The 14493-nt window shown below is 37.2% G+C and overlaps 1 protein-coding gene across 3 annotated transcripts; it reads left to right on the forward strand.

Annotated features, from left to right (window-relative positions):
• The first annotated feature begins 284 nt into the window (after positions 1–284).
• Positions 285–11867, forward strand: LOC110689259 (ATPase family AAA domain-containing protein At1g05910-like). Of its 3 annotated transcripts, none has more exons than XR_002504864.1 (11): positions 285–1035; positions 3485–3583; positions 3711–5534; positions 5621–5809; positions 6018–6157; positions 6489–6734; positions 7488–7674; positions 9399–9464; positions 9586–9835; positions 10877–11402; positions 11480–11867. XR_002504864.1 is itself a non-coding variant. In XM_021866003.1 (11 exons), the coding sequence occupies exons 1-11, from the start codon at positions 745–747 to the stop codon at positions 11513–11515; spliced, it is 3681 nt and encodes a 1226-aa protein (XP_021721695.1). In that variant the 5' UTR covers positions 285–744; the 3' UTR covers positions 11516–11867. The 3 variants fall into 3 exon arrangements, 2 of the variants coding, with proteins under 2 accessions (XP_021721695.1, XP_021721694.1); XM_021866003.1 differs by having other exon boundaries at positions 10877–11229; XM_021866002.1 differs by having other exon boundaries at positions 10877–11867.
• Positions 11868–14493: the final 2626 nt, after the last annotated feature.

Consider the following 14493-nt stretch of genomic DNA (forward strand, 5'->3'; position numbering starts at 1 on the left):
TAAATTTTGTTTTTCCATGTACTTTGATTACTTTCTCCCTCTACTTTTTTGCATACCCAATGTAAATTTACTTTTTCAATGTACTTTTGTTACCTCTTATTTATGTTATTAATTTCCATGATTTTATACCAAAAGTGACTATCAAAAGAGGACGGACGAAGAGAGTATTAATTTAAAATTTGTTCGCACTTCAATTCATCAAAAATAAGTTTACGACAAATTTAATTAAGTTAAGGAAAAAATTTTTGTGAACTTCCTCAAAAAAAAAAATTAAATTAAATAATTAGGAGTACATTTTAGTTTAAAAATAATTAATTTTAATCAAAATAATTTTAATTTAACAAAAATAAGATAGAGAGAACAAAACGTAACTGATGAAAATCAAAAAAGAAAAAAGAGAAAAAAAACCTCTCACCCTGTTTCCCCCCTTTCTCTTCCCTCCCTATAATATCAGAACATCGGAAGAAGCCTTCAAAAACCCAAACTAATTTCATTTCCCCACTTTCTTCTTCACATTTGTCACTCTCCCTTCTTTCTCTCTCCTCCACTTTCTCTCTCCTCAAAAACCCCCAATTTTTAAACCCAAATTCTTCCCCAAACAGTCCAACTATCTCCCCTAATTCGATCTAGGGTTTCCAATTTCTTCCCCAATCTCAAACATGCATGTCGATTAATCCCTCCCAAAACGTTCCGCTCCGAATTCCGGCGAGCAGAACACTCTGAAATTGCTGCATTTTTTGAGTTATGCATTCGAAGCGATCCAACAATGGAGATGAAAATGGAGTCGTCGCTTCTGTTAGCAATGACAATAACAATAACAATGATAACAATAACAGCAATGGAATGGAGAAACGAACCAGTAGTCGGGTTCGAAAGCCGGTGATGAGAAATACATTTTACTTCAAGAACTCGCCGGGGTATCGTCGGAAGAACAGGAAGAAGGTGAAAACTAGGACTGCTGCTGCTCACATTGCCAAGTATTTGAAGCCGGGTGGTCGCCGTCCCATTCATAACTCTTCCAAGTCTATCTCTAATGTATGCTTTGTCTAACTTTATCCCTGTTATTTTGATTTTCTTGGTTAATTTTTTGATTTTATGTGTTTTTATGTTTTGGAACTTAGTATGTTATGTTTAGGTTGAATGAGTTACAACTAATTGTTTGTGGGTGTGTTTAGTTGGGGTTAGGGAATGGGGAGGTTTGGATTTTTGATTTGCTTGGTTAATATTTTGATTTTAGGCGTTTTAATGTGTTATGGAACTTAGTATGTGATGTTTAGGTTGAATGAGATACAGTCAATTGTTTGTGGGTGTGATTAGTTGGGGTTAGGGAATGGGGAGGTTTGGATTTTTGGTTAATGTATGTTTATTGTTCGAGTAATGGTGTGTTATCGTGGAATCCGTTGCTGTAGTGACATATGTTGTTAGGTTGAACTGTGAAGAGGGTGAATATGTGGAGATTTTTGTTAGGAAATGGTACATTTCGTGTTTTTATTGGCTGTTGCGGTTCAAGGATTGTTTTTAGTTATCGTTGGTTTGGTTTGGTTTGGAGGCTCTTTTATTGGTATCATTTGGGTTTAGCTTACTAATAACTGTTTTCTTGTAAATATGAGTTTAGTATCTTTAATTGTTGTTAGTGTGTAAGTTTGAGGCTATGAGCTTTCTTAAGTAACAACAGGTGTAGCGAATAGGAGTAAAGTCGAGACTAAGGAGAAGAGGGGATGGAGGTAAGAGTGGAGAAACACTAGACTATGAGGCATAAGACTTGTTTAGTTTATGAAGAGAGAATATACTCCCTCCGTCCCTAATTTTTTTTCCCCAAAGCCATATCTTACTTTATTGAGTGGAAATGATGAGAGAGAAATTGGTGGGACCTAAAGTATCTTTGTGAAAGTGAAGTTTTGGTCCCCGTGGGCCAATGGGGACAATCTTTTGGGGATGGAAAATGGTGTAAGCAATATCTAATGAAGGGATAATTTGATATTTTATTACATCCAATTTCCTTTAAAGTGTGCTCGTTTTTCAGCTAGGCTTTCAAATAATACCCGACCACATCTAATACAATCAATCCACTTGTTCATCAGCTAGCAGGTTTTCAGCTAATGGCTGTATTTCTACTTTAAGCTGGCTTTTCAATTTTTTCTAGTAGGGCCTTATTGTCACTGGCAACAAGAGCTCTTTGTTAGCTCGAGTTTGAAAATATGCAAGTAGGCACATTATATTAAGCTTCTCATACTCATCATAAATATTTCCTCTCTCATTAGTGAAATCTGGGACTCTAATCTAAATCTTCCTCTGTTAGGGCCCTAATTCATCTTACAGGACAAAAGTATTGGGAAAAAAAAGTTAATAGTATGATTGTAGTGGTAAAGGGAAGAAAAGTGAAACTATTTCTGTAATGCTAAGGGCAACAATTAGTGTGCTTAATCATACCTTTGTATTGAAAATCCATTATACTATGTAGATATCAATTGAAAACATTGCAACACAAAACTGAAGATGAGAAAATCTCCAACTACCTGGTAATAATTATAGCATTTAGGACACCAAACATCAAAGAGTACTCAAAACTGTATCCTCTGAACTAGATGTTTCTTTTCACACTTCCCACCATCATCTTGCTTACTGCTGATCTCTTTAGTGTAGCTGAGCCACTTCCCACTCCTTATTCAAGCACATTTAGAAGTAATACCTATATAAATTGTTGAGATGTAGTTAGTTTATGGTGAGCTGGGACTTTGGGAACTGTCCAAGCATCATGTGTGTGTGTTTAGCCTTTATAGTCAAGGTCTTATTGGCTAAATTAATGGGTTGAAGAATGATTAGATGCCTGTTCCACACACAGGAAGCACTTTACAATACATAAATCCGCCTCTTACCATATTACCTGACATGCAACGGGAAATTTCCGTGTTGGTGCTCTAAAATTTGTAAACCTGCAAAGGTTCTTGTATGTTGGGGGTGTTGTCATGACATGATTCTGGAATTTTACCATAGAGGCAAGAGTTAAGGAACTTCCTAAAATGGTTCATTACAGCCTAAGCCCTGGTGTATGCTATGAGATTAACTTTATATATAGTAATGGGCTGATATCATACTTCATCTGTCTCATATTCGCAGGAGTAAAAATAGAAGTATATGTATCACATGTATGGCTGTTGTGGGAGGGGGCTTATAATGTTTATCAGTCTTGATTATAGAAGTATAAGAGGTACAGCTGCTGTAGCTTCAGACTTTGTGCTCTCTGAATATCATCCCTCCGTGATCTTTATTAACTGTTATTGTGTGCTTTGATATGCTACTTAATATTGTGGTAATGATAAGTGATTAGGTTATGCTGAGTTATGTATGATGAATGCTTTTTTGAGGTGCATTTGAGACATTTTTTTCCCCATCAGGTGACCCGACTATGTATGTATAATCAAGAAGCTTGATGATGTATTATGCCTTTTGTCAATTTGATCTAATGCTGGTCCTTTCTTTTCAGCTGGATGCAACCAACCTTCGGCGCTCAACCAGACAGAGGAGAGTATCTGTTAATTTGGGAGATTATACAGATAGCTCTGGTTCAGATGAAGACTTAATGGTAAAGCTTATAGTTAACTAGTAAGCGTATTTTTGAGTTTAAAATTTGAGCTTCAGCTCCATTTTCATGCTCAATTGGACATGATTTATCTTGCAAATTAATGATCTTTTCCGTTCGTTCTTTACAGGAACCTAGAAAATACAGTACTAGAAGCCGGATTGATAACAGTGCTGCTCTGGATGTATTATCAACTCCTAAACGCAGAAAAGTTATTGAAACTAAATCCACACCGCGACGGGAAGGTCTGCGTCCTCGTAATTCCAAATCAAATGGGAGGCGAATTGCATTTGATGATGTAGAAGGTAGCTCAGGTGAAAAAGATGATCAAGATGAAATAGAGAATGGGAATGATGGTGATGATAATGATGATGAAGTTGAGGGTGATGATGAAGGTGAAGGTGAAGCTGAAGAGGGTGGGGAGGGTGAAGAGGAGGATGAAAGAGAAGAAGATGGTGATGATGATGAAGGTGAAGAAGAGCAGGATGGGCGAAGGCGCTATGATCTTCGAAATCGTGCAGAGGTCCGCAGGATGTCTTTGGAGGAGGGTAAACATAGACCAAGATCTCCTCGGAGAGTGTTGCATCATGGGATGGGAAACAAGGTCAATAGGGTTGTGGGAAGGGGTGGCACTAGAGTCCATAAGCGTCATCGTTTTAGTAGGATTGATGACTCTGATGACTCTCTTCTTGTGGATGAGTTGGACCAAGGACCAGCAATTCCTTGGGCTCGGAGTGGAAGTAGAGCTGGGCCTCCTTGGCTCATGGGAGGGCTAGATATGCATGGGGCAACTGCATGGGGGTTGAATGTTGCTGCATCTGGTTGGGGTCACCAAGCTGATTCCTTTACTTCTTTGACACCTGGAGTTCAGACTGCCGGTCCGAGTTCAAAGGGAGGAGCAGATATTCAGCCTTTGCAAGTTGATGATAGTGTGAGTTTCGATGAGATAGGTGGGCTTTCAGAATACATTGATGCGTTAAAGGAAATGGTCTTCTTTCCCTTGCTTTACCCGGATTTTTTTGCAAGCTATAGTATTACCCCACCTAGAGGTGTCCTATTGTGTGGACCCCCAGGAACTGGGAAAACTCTAATTGCACGAGCATTAGCTTGTGCTGCTTCAAAAGCTGGTCAGAAAGTGAGCTTTTACATGCGTAAGGGAGCTGATGTTCTCAGCAAATGGGTTGGAGAAGCCGAACGACAGTTGAAACTTCTTTTCGAAGAAGCCCAAAGGAATCAACCATCTATCATTTTCTTTGATGAGATAGATGGGCTTGCTCCAGTGAGGTCAAGCAAACAGGAGCAAATCCACAATTCTATAGTTTCAACTTTGCTTGCTCTGATGGATGGCCTCGATTCTCGTGGACAAGTTGTCTTGATCGGAGCTACAAACAGAATTGATGCTATTGATGGGGCCTTGCGTCGACCTGGTCGATTTGATCGCGAGTTTAACTTTCCCTTGCCTGGTTGTGATGCCCGGGCTGAAATCTTAGATATTCACACACGCAAGTGGATGCACCCTCCAACCAGGGAACTAAGGACAGAACTTGCAGCAAGTTGTGTGGGTTATTGTGGGGCTGATTTAAAAGCACTCTGCACTGAAGCAGCCATTCGTGCATTTCGTGAAAAATATCCTCAGGTGTACACCAGTGATGACAAATTTCTGATAGATGTTGAATCAGTTAGGGTAGAAAAATATCATTTTTTTGATGCTATGTCAACAATTACCCCTGCTGCTCATAGAGGCTCCATAGTTCATTCGAGGCCTTTATCAGTTGTTGTCGCTCCATGCCTGCAAAGACACCTCCAAAAGGCCATGGTACACATATCAGATATATTCCCTGCTTCCGCTATTTCATCTGAATTGACAAAATTATCAATGCTCTCCTACGGCTCTGCTATTCCACTGGTTTACAGGCCTCGGTTTCTGTTATGTGGAAACGATGGTGTTGGGATGGTAATTCTCTTTAGCAATTTTGAAATATGTAATAATCAGTAATGTATGAATTAAAGCTGAGTTCACTCACTTCTTTAGTTGTACAGGATCATCTAGGACCTGCTATATTACATGAGATGGAGAAGTTTCCTGTTCACTCTCTTGGGCTTCCATCTCTGCTGTCAGACCCTAGTGCAAAGACACCTGAAGAGGCTTTGGTACATATAATTAGTGAAGCACGAAGGACTACACCATCTATTCTATATTTGCCTCATTATGATCTTTGGTGGGAAAATGTAAGTTCACAATCTATAGGTCTTTCTCTCAGTTTGCATGTGTAGATAATCTTGTACCTTTAAGCTGTTACGCGCTGCACACACGTGCAAGCAGATTATATTATAGCTCTGCATGCTTAATTTACTTCATTTTATGGGGCATTAATTATAGGTGTTTGAAATTCCTAGTTTCATGATACTCTTTTGACTCAGTCATATTGTTTGTCAGGCACATGATCAGCTAAGAGCGGTCCTACTCACTCTGCTAGAAGAATTGCCATCTGAGCTACCTATATTGTTACTCGGAACAACCTCAGATCTACCCCCTGATGTGGACGAACGGCATCGAATATTTTCTGAACGTAGCATGTATACTTCCTACTACCTACTATGTGCTCCTTCTAGTTCAGCTTTGATAGTATGCTAAGGTTTTTTAAAAAAATTGTACACAAATTGAACTGCTTTTTTTTTTTTTTTGGGTTAGAGCTACAATACTCATGCTGTGAACTATCTTGAATTTGGATGTTTCTCAAAAGGCAATCATTAATATGATCACTTCAGAACCTCTAATTGCAAAAATCTTAATAGTGTCATAATGTGATTCTTGTAATTTTTTTTTTCTAATATTGTATTTAGCCTGGTATGTTTGTCAAAATTTGTAGATTCAAATGATTTTGAATTCCTTTGGTTTTCTTTCCAGCTACAAAGTGGATGGACCATCAAATGAAGATCTGTCTTTGTTCTTTGATCGACTAATTGAAGCATCTTTGTCGGTACCATCTGAAGCTAATACAAAAACACCCAAGACATCTACGTCACTTCCTGAGCTCCCTAAAGCTCCTAAGGTTGCTAGTGGCCCAAAGATCTCTGAGTTAAAAGCTAAGGTAGAAGCAGAACAGCATGCACTTCGTAGACTGAGGATGTGTCTTAGAGATGTGTGCAATAGGTGAGTTTTCCTTTTCTCAAGTCCAACTTTGCAAGCCTATGACTACTGATGTGAATTGTCCTCATTGGAGTAGAGGGGTAAAAATCCCATCTTATATCCTTAGGGAGTAACTCTACTCATTGGCATATGTTTTAGGTAGAAAATCATTTTGTCTTGTAAGTGGCTCTAATTCTCCTCTATCACGGGCATGGCATAGAACTATATCTTCATGATTTTGATGTGTGGTATCAAAATCTAGATTGTCTTGTTTTGTTAGTTTTGGTTCTTTAATCATGCTAGGGGTTTTAATTTGCCATTATGCTGAAGTAACAGAAGGATTCATATGTCAGGATAATTAGTGACCGCCATATATATTTGTTCAAGTTTGTTGTTCCACGTTGGAGGTAAATAGATGAAGAAACCACCTTATGAGTTGTTGAATAATTTTTTCTGTTGCCAATTGGTTGAAGGAATTGTACTTAGGCTAGTGGTTTGACTTGCCTCCTTCATGGGCATATATTTATGTACCATTTCATGTACAACTCATTTTCTTTGGTTTATACCTTCAACCTCTTTCTCCAAACTATTCGATGTACACAAATGTTTTTATTTCCAGTATAATGTTCTCATGCTGACACATGCTGCATGTTCTGTTTCCAGAAATCTTGTATGTTTTGATAAAGACAGTAGGGAGACCTTGTTATGTCTGTGTTTTGGATTTCAATGTATTAAATCTGGCACTGATTAATTGTTATTGATTACAATTTTGTGCAGGATCTTATATGATAAACGTTTTAGTGCCTTCCATTATCCAGTTACAGATGAGGATGCTCCAAATTATCGCTCCATCATCCAAAATCCTATGGACATGGCTACATTGCTTCAACGTGTAGATTCTGGCCGATACATAAAAAGTTTTGATTTTCTGCACGATGTTGAACTGATATTACACAATGCAAAGGTGTGTAGCTTATTCAGCTAAAATCCTATATTTTTCCCCTAATGTTGCATTCTATGCTGATCCACCCATTGTCATTGCCTATTACAAGTTTCTCAACTCTTACTATTATTGTTTGAAATATGCCAATGGGACATTGCCTTTATAATGCTGAGCTGATTGCAATATTATCTTTACATTCCTTAATTTCACTTGAGATATTCTAATGAGACATAGCCATCTTATATTTCCTACTAGTGAAATACCTTAATCCGGAATAATACTTGAAATTGATTGCACCTGGAACTGAATTGTATATCTTTTATAAACGGTCTGGGCATTAGAAGTAAGAAACTGTTGGGGCTGAGGGCTGCTATTAGTCTGAAAAGAGGACTCTCTTCCACTAATAATTTAAAAGCTCATTATCTAGAAGCCAACCAGATTACCAGACAGTCATAGCAATAATTTGGTATCAATTATTATCTTCTTCATAAATTGCAATTGTAGAAGACGTTTCACAATTATTAGGTGAATTTATTGAATGAGAAGCAAGATGGAGATAACAGCCAGAAAGTGTAACTTTTGTTAAGAAGGGATACCTGGATTGGGGGTAAATGAGAGGATAATAGGAGTAAATATCTGGTGGAATTGAGAGGGTGGATTTGAGGCCATTGACTCGTTGAGGATAATGATTTTTTATTTTATTATTTTTTTTTTTGAGTAATCGTTGAGGATAATGATGATTGGGGCATATGAGGTTACTGTGTTTCCTTGCTGGGTACTGTATTTCCTTGGTTCACTCTTAAGGTAACTTTTCGCATCTTCGCCACTCTCTTAGTCATCATCATCATTATCATACGGTCATACCTCAATCCATTGGCCAACTACCATTAGAGTTGTTCTGCACTGTGATCACTGTCATAGAATGAGTGGCATTAACCAGCATTATCATCACTCCATCTTATTTGTTATTGGTGGTAGTGTACAGTTTCCTTCCCCGACTTCCTCTCATATCTCTCTCACTGTCGTTCTTTCTTCAGAAACCATGATTGCTGTTATACCTGTTCTCTCAGATCTATGCAGGTTGTAATGGTGGTGAAATTCACAGCGAAGGCAGTTGTGAGACCTATCAGTGAGTGAGTTCATGACAACTTGTACTGTTATTGGGAATGGGAAAGAAGAAAAAAAAGGATAGTGAGAGTTATTTTATTAACAGTAGAAAAGGATGCAGTTTTGAAATGGGTCATATTACTAGGAAGCAGACCAAAATAAGGGAAATTTTTGCTCCTTGATCATGATATATTTAGTCATTTCAGGTACTTGCCAATTAATTTCAACCTCAAATCTCTATAAAATTTTAAACTTGATAAATCTTGCTATTATTGTGAGATTGTGAGCTGGCTTTATATCAAATGATACATGGTAAGAGTCACCTAAAAATCCTCTTACTTATGTACCCTCACTGCATTGTTAAGTCTTTTTCATCTTCATTTCCTTCCTTTTTTCCCTTGTCCTGATTGAGGAGGGGAGGGGAGGGAGGGGGGGGGGGGGATCAAAGGTTGAGTGTTTTTTTTTTTTTTTTTTTTTTTTTTTTTGTGTACTTCGGAGTTCCAACTGACTCATTAATTTTGATTTACATATGTCATGTTTGTGCTAACCACTTAATTTCTTGGTTTAAAAGGAACTTTTATGGGTTTTTTTTTTTTTTTTTTATTGATTGTATTTTTTATTATGTTTATCATCATCAGGCATACAACGGAGACGATTATAATGGAGCTAGGATTGTTAGCAGAGCACATGAGCTTCGAGATGCAGTATGTTCTCTTTTTTTTATCTGTGTCACTATATTCTCTGATGTGGTTACCTTGTATCTGAATTTTGATTTGGGATTTTGTTGATTAATTATATGTTGTTTGTTGTTGGTATGCTCTTTAGGTGCAAGGAATGCTCTCTCAGATAGATCCTGCACTTGTGGCATTCTGTGACAAGATTGCTGCTCAAGGAGGCCCTAGTCAAATGCCTGATGGTTATGGAGGCTCTGCTCTTCAGCAAAATCCCGTTGTTCAAACATTAACTGTGACTAGAGCAAGTGCTCGGCTCCGTCATGTCCAGCCAGATGTTAACTTAGATCAAAGTTACGAAGCATTAAAAAGACCAAAGAAGAATGTTGACACTATCTCCACAGGTACAAGCCTTAATTCCCTTTGCTTGGGTTTTATGTTGTGGTATATCCTTCACCCCTGCTTTCTGATAAGGTTTTAGTATGAACTAAATCTGGGCTATTGGTGGACATCTAAATGAAACTTAAGCAGAACTGCAGTCTCAAATCCATTCAGACTTTTTATATTGAAAATAATAAATGTGATCTTGGCAAGTATGTTTTAGACGTTGTCAACTTGTCATCTTGTAGCCTATTTATTAGTTTGGAGTCTACTTCTGTGAAAGGCAATGTTGTGGTATGATCCTTCATTCCTGCTTTTTGAAAAGGTCATTGTATCAACTAAATTTGGGCTATTGGTGGACATCTAAATATACTGCAGTATTGAAAAAAATTTGTAATCTTGTGGCTGATTTTTAAGTTTGGAGTCTACTTTTTATTTAATATCTTTGAAAGGCAATACCATGCTTCTGAAATCTTTCATATATATTACAAAGTAGTAATATTTGGCAGACTCATACTTTGATGATATTGTAAATTTGGCTAGTATATATGTTTGCTGGTGGTCTGTGATTCTGGACACACTTCCAGGGACATTTTGGATTTTGCTTAAAATGTTTGAAAGTTGTGATGATATAAGAGTTCCCTGCCCATACATGTGTTGTTGCAAACATACGCACCAATTGCACAAACCAAAAAAAAAAAAATTTCAAATGCTTCTACGGACCTCGTGCCAGCGACTGCTTCTGGACCTGTCTGGTTATGCTTGAATTTTTAGTTTAAAGATATGATAAAGTTATGAAAAATTAATTGGATGATTTTGTAAATTTGGATAGCATTCACAGGGCAAGATGAATTTTCATCAGTAGTGTTAATACTTTTAGCTAAAGATATCAAAGCAAATTTCTTTCAGTTTAAGGATTTTTTGCTAGACTTTTCTTCCCTAAGTTCTTGAAACTCCTATATCTTTTAGTTTATCTTTGTGATGCACTCAAGGTTTGAGCATGAAAATCTCTGATACTTGTAGAATCCTTCCCTAAATCTTGGTTTGTGTTTGGAAAATTTCAGTTGCAGCTGATGAAGACAAAGCCGAACACCTAGAATCATTGCCTTCACCATCATCCGAAGAGGCTCAAGCTAAGTTTACCACCCGCACAGGACCAGAGACCTCAACTGCAAATTGTAATGAATCTGAGACTCCCATGGAATTAGAGGAACTTAGATGTGGAAGATGTCCTGAAGATGATGTGAATATGGAAGACGGAGATACTTCCAGCAGCCAAGTGGAAGTGATCAAGCAACAATTTTTGAAGCACACTGAAGCATATGGTATTCCACAGCTTGAAAGGCTGTATACCCGTATTATAAAGGGTGTTTTTGAGACAAAATCCGCTGCAGGTTCTGAGAATCCCAAAGCCAAGGTTCTCCAATTTTTGTCAAAGTTCTCTCAGGATGAGACCAACTTTTGATCTCGGCTTTTTTTCCCCCTCCCCTCCCCCTTTTTTCTGGTTCTATTGGTAGGTTATTTAAACTAGATATTGTACAAAGTCGGGATCTTAATTTTTTCTGCATGGAAAATATAAGAGTTACACAGGTAGAGCGTTCAATGCACAATCCAGCTTACAGGCCATTGGTCTCTCTCTCTCTCACTCTCTCTCTCTCTCTATGCAGGCGCTATTACCCTTTCTTTTGTACTACTGGTTATGACGCCCTGATGGAGCTTTAGACAGTAAGTTTGGATGTAAAATGATCACTGAAAATAGATGACTACGAAAGAAGGCACTGGACAGTGAAGATATGTATTTTTTAGCCTCCCTTTTCTGAGACCGTCGAGGATGAGCTTCCAAGGAGGCAAACTTGTGTTTGTGCCAATTTTGAATCTTGTACTTTAAAACATAAAACCATTATATTTGTGTCAAGTTCTGATATTTTCCCTCATTTCTTCCCTTTAAATTTGAATCTTGTACAGAAAATCCCTCTTCTCGCAGCAACCTTTGCAACTATGGCTTTTAGAGGGGTAAACTTTCATATACACATTTAATGCTTTATTTGGGTTGTAGTTATACCTTGCATGTTAGAGTTTATGATCGTATCAAAATGTAATCTTGTTATGAATCTAGTTTTATATATCTTGTTGGGTTATTGTTGGATCAATGTGATATTCAGTCATACATCAATTCGCATTCGTTTCTTTGGTTCTTTGTTTTGTGGTTTAGATTTATGATGTTGCCGTGTTTGTTATTTGCTTAGTGTTAATTCTTATATGTGGCTAGCTTGTTGTCAGCCATCATGATGTTATAGGGGTGTGTTATAGGGGTTACTCACTTAGAGTTTTCAGGGGTTATTTTGTTCTTTTACAATTTTACAAACGGTCAAACGATGTAGCCAATCGCACAGAAAACACGTTGTCTTGTCACTGGTTTAATATGTATTGATATTTGATAAACGTTATTGTTGTTGTTGTTGTTGTTGTTGCTGCCGCTCCTCTTTTCTTGGATAATACCTTCCGTCAAGGCAAGACATGATTATATCATCAGTATGTAAGAGCAACTCCAATGGTTGCGGGACTAGCTTACAATTTTAATAATTTTCAAGCTAATAGTCAAGCCATTGGAGGATAGTTTAATAATTAGCTAGGCCAAGCTAATGCCAAGCAAATTAGCTTAGCTAAGCTAATTAGCTTAGAAATTAATTGTCTCTAATAAAATACTTATTATTTAAAAAATAAAGCTGAAAAATCTAAATATGACAAGCTAATTTGGTAATTAGCTTGCTGTTGGAGTTGCTCTTAAATCTCTGCCGAATTTGTCATAATAGTAAAACCAAATCCAAGGGACACCACTAGAGTTCAACTCCAATTTTTTTTATCCAAATAACAATACTTGCATCGATATTCATACTTACATAATTGATAATTCCTCTCCATCTTGATCGATTTTACAGGTATGTAGAGTTAGCCTCCCATTACTCGTGTCGTTGTTTCCCATGGATGGATATTGCACAAGGAGTGTATTAGCATGGCGCTTCAAGTGCCTCCATGTATCATACATACTGTCCTAAATCTCCTAGTTATCATTAAACTTCCCATGTATCTTCTTGAGTTTGTTATCTTGAGCAAGCTATTTTGTTATAATTCTTATATCAACTTATGATTTTGTTAACTAAAACATACTCTGTATTAATTTCCACTTTACATAAATATATTATTTGTTCCAATTCCTTTCAGATTTTAATAACGAGTTTTGTACGGTGTAAATGCACAGAATTATAATGGTAAGATAGTTTTTTTTTGTGAACGTGATTTAAGGAGCAACTTACTGTTATGATCCAAAATTTACTACCTGTATATATTGTTGCAAAGTGCATGAGCTACAAACTTTAAACTTTAATAAAATAGATGTATACATACAGTATTGGCCAAAGATGTATACATAATGTTTTACATGAGTCAAAAAATAGCGACAGAGGGAGTATTAATCATACACGTCGATACAATACCTTGCTTATAGATCACAATAGCCAGGGTTCACAGATTGTGATGGACTGTTGGTATTATTACTTTTACTGATTTTGTTGGTAAGCAACAGATCATCTGCATCCTGAGGCTCAACGCGGGAGATTTCCGTACAAAGTTGAGCCTCAGGATGCAGATTATCCATTTCTAACCATACTAATTTGTTTTGCTTGTGCAGAAGAAAACTGTGGAGAAAGCATGCATGTCGAAACAGATCCTAATTCTTAAGCCATGTGATATTTGGTGCTCGAAAGGAGATCTGTTGTTATATATACTAGTTTGTGCGAAGATTCATATTAAAGGTGCTTTCATAGCATAATTCCAAGACAAGGTGCTCTTTCTGTCACTTATCAAATGTCGACGTAGTTCTGCCCAAACCAATGATAGGATTATGGAAGAAGTAACATATGCACACAACTGTAGATGCTGACTAATCTCATGAGCTAGACTAGGATATACTTTAGCATTTCTTCGACGATGCTGATTTTTCATGTCTTGTGTGTACGTGTGACAACATAGCCTTAAGATGTAGATGAGTGACGAAAGCTAATACCTTCATCTTTAAGCAGAACCAATATAACTCGAGGAATCTAACCACTAAGCTTCTCCTTAAAGATACTGAAGTTTCCCAGTCGACTAATCGACTATACTGGCATACATTCTCTTTAGAATTACATGGTCTCCATCAGTGATCACTGTCATATATTCTATTCCTTTACAGATAGCTAAGTTTTGTTTGGAGTAATAAGAGGTACAATACTTTTGTCTTGTTAGTTGTTAGCACCTGCACCAGAAAATACTGAAGCAGCTCCCTTTTATAACAGCATTTTGTTCTTTTTTCTTGTAGAGAACATTCGAAGGTATCGATGATGATTGATAAGAATAGGATTCTTCCTTGCAGATGAGCTCTTGCATCAACAAAACAAAGCAACGTGGTGCAATGATTTAAGTACCTGTATTGAAAACTCAGAAGGGAAAAACATGAATGTAACTAAGTACAGAAATATGTTTTGTTTTTGACAGTATTATTGTGTCCATTTTCCTAATTTGCGTCTGTATTCCTGATGAGTAGGAATTACAACAAAGCTGCACAAGATTTATACTTCTTGTTATATTGTTAAAGTCGGAAAAAGATTGGAACGTACTGATGGCGCCGGGAGATGGAAAGTAT

The sequence above is a fragment of the Chenopodium quinoa genome, unplaced genomic scaffold (genome assembly GCF_001683475.1).
Source record: "Chenopodium quinoa cultivar QQ74 unplaced genomic scaffold, ASM168347v1, whole genome shotgun sequence".
In the NCBI taxonomy this organism is placed as follows: Eukaryota; Viridiplantae; Streptophyta; class Magnoliopsida; order Caryophyllales; family Amaranthaceae; genus Chenopodium; species Chenopodium quinoa.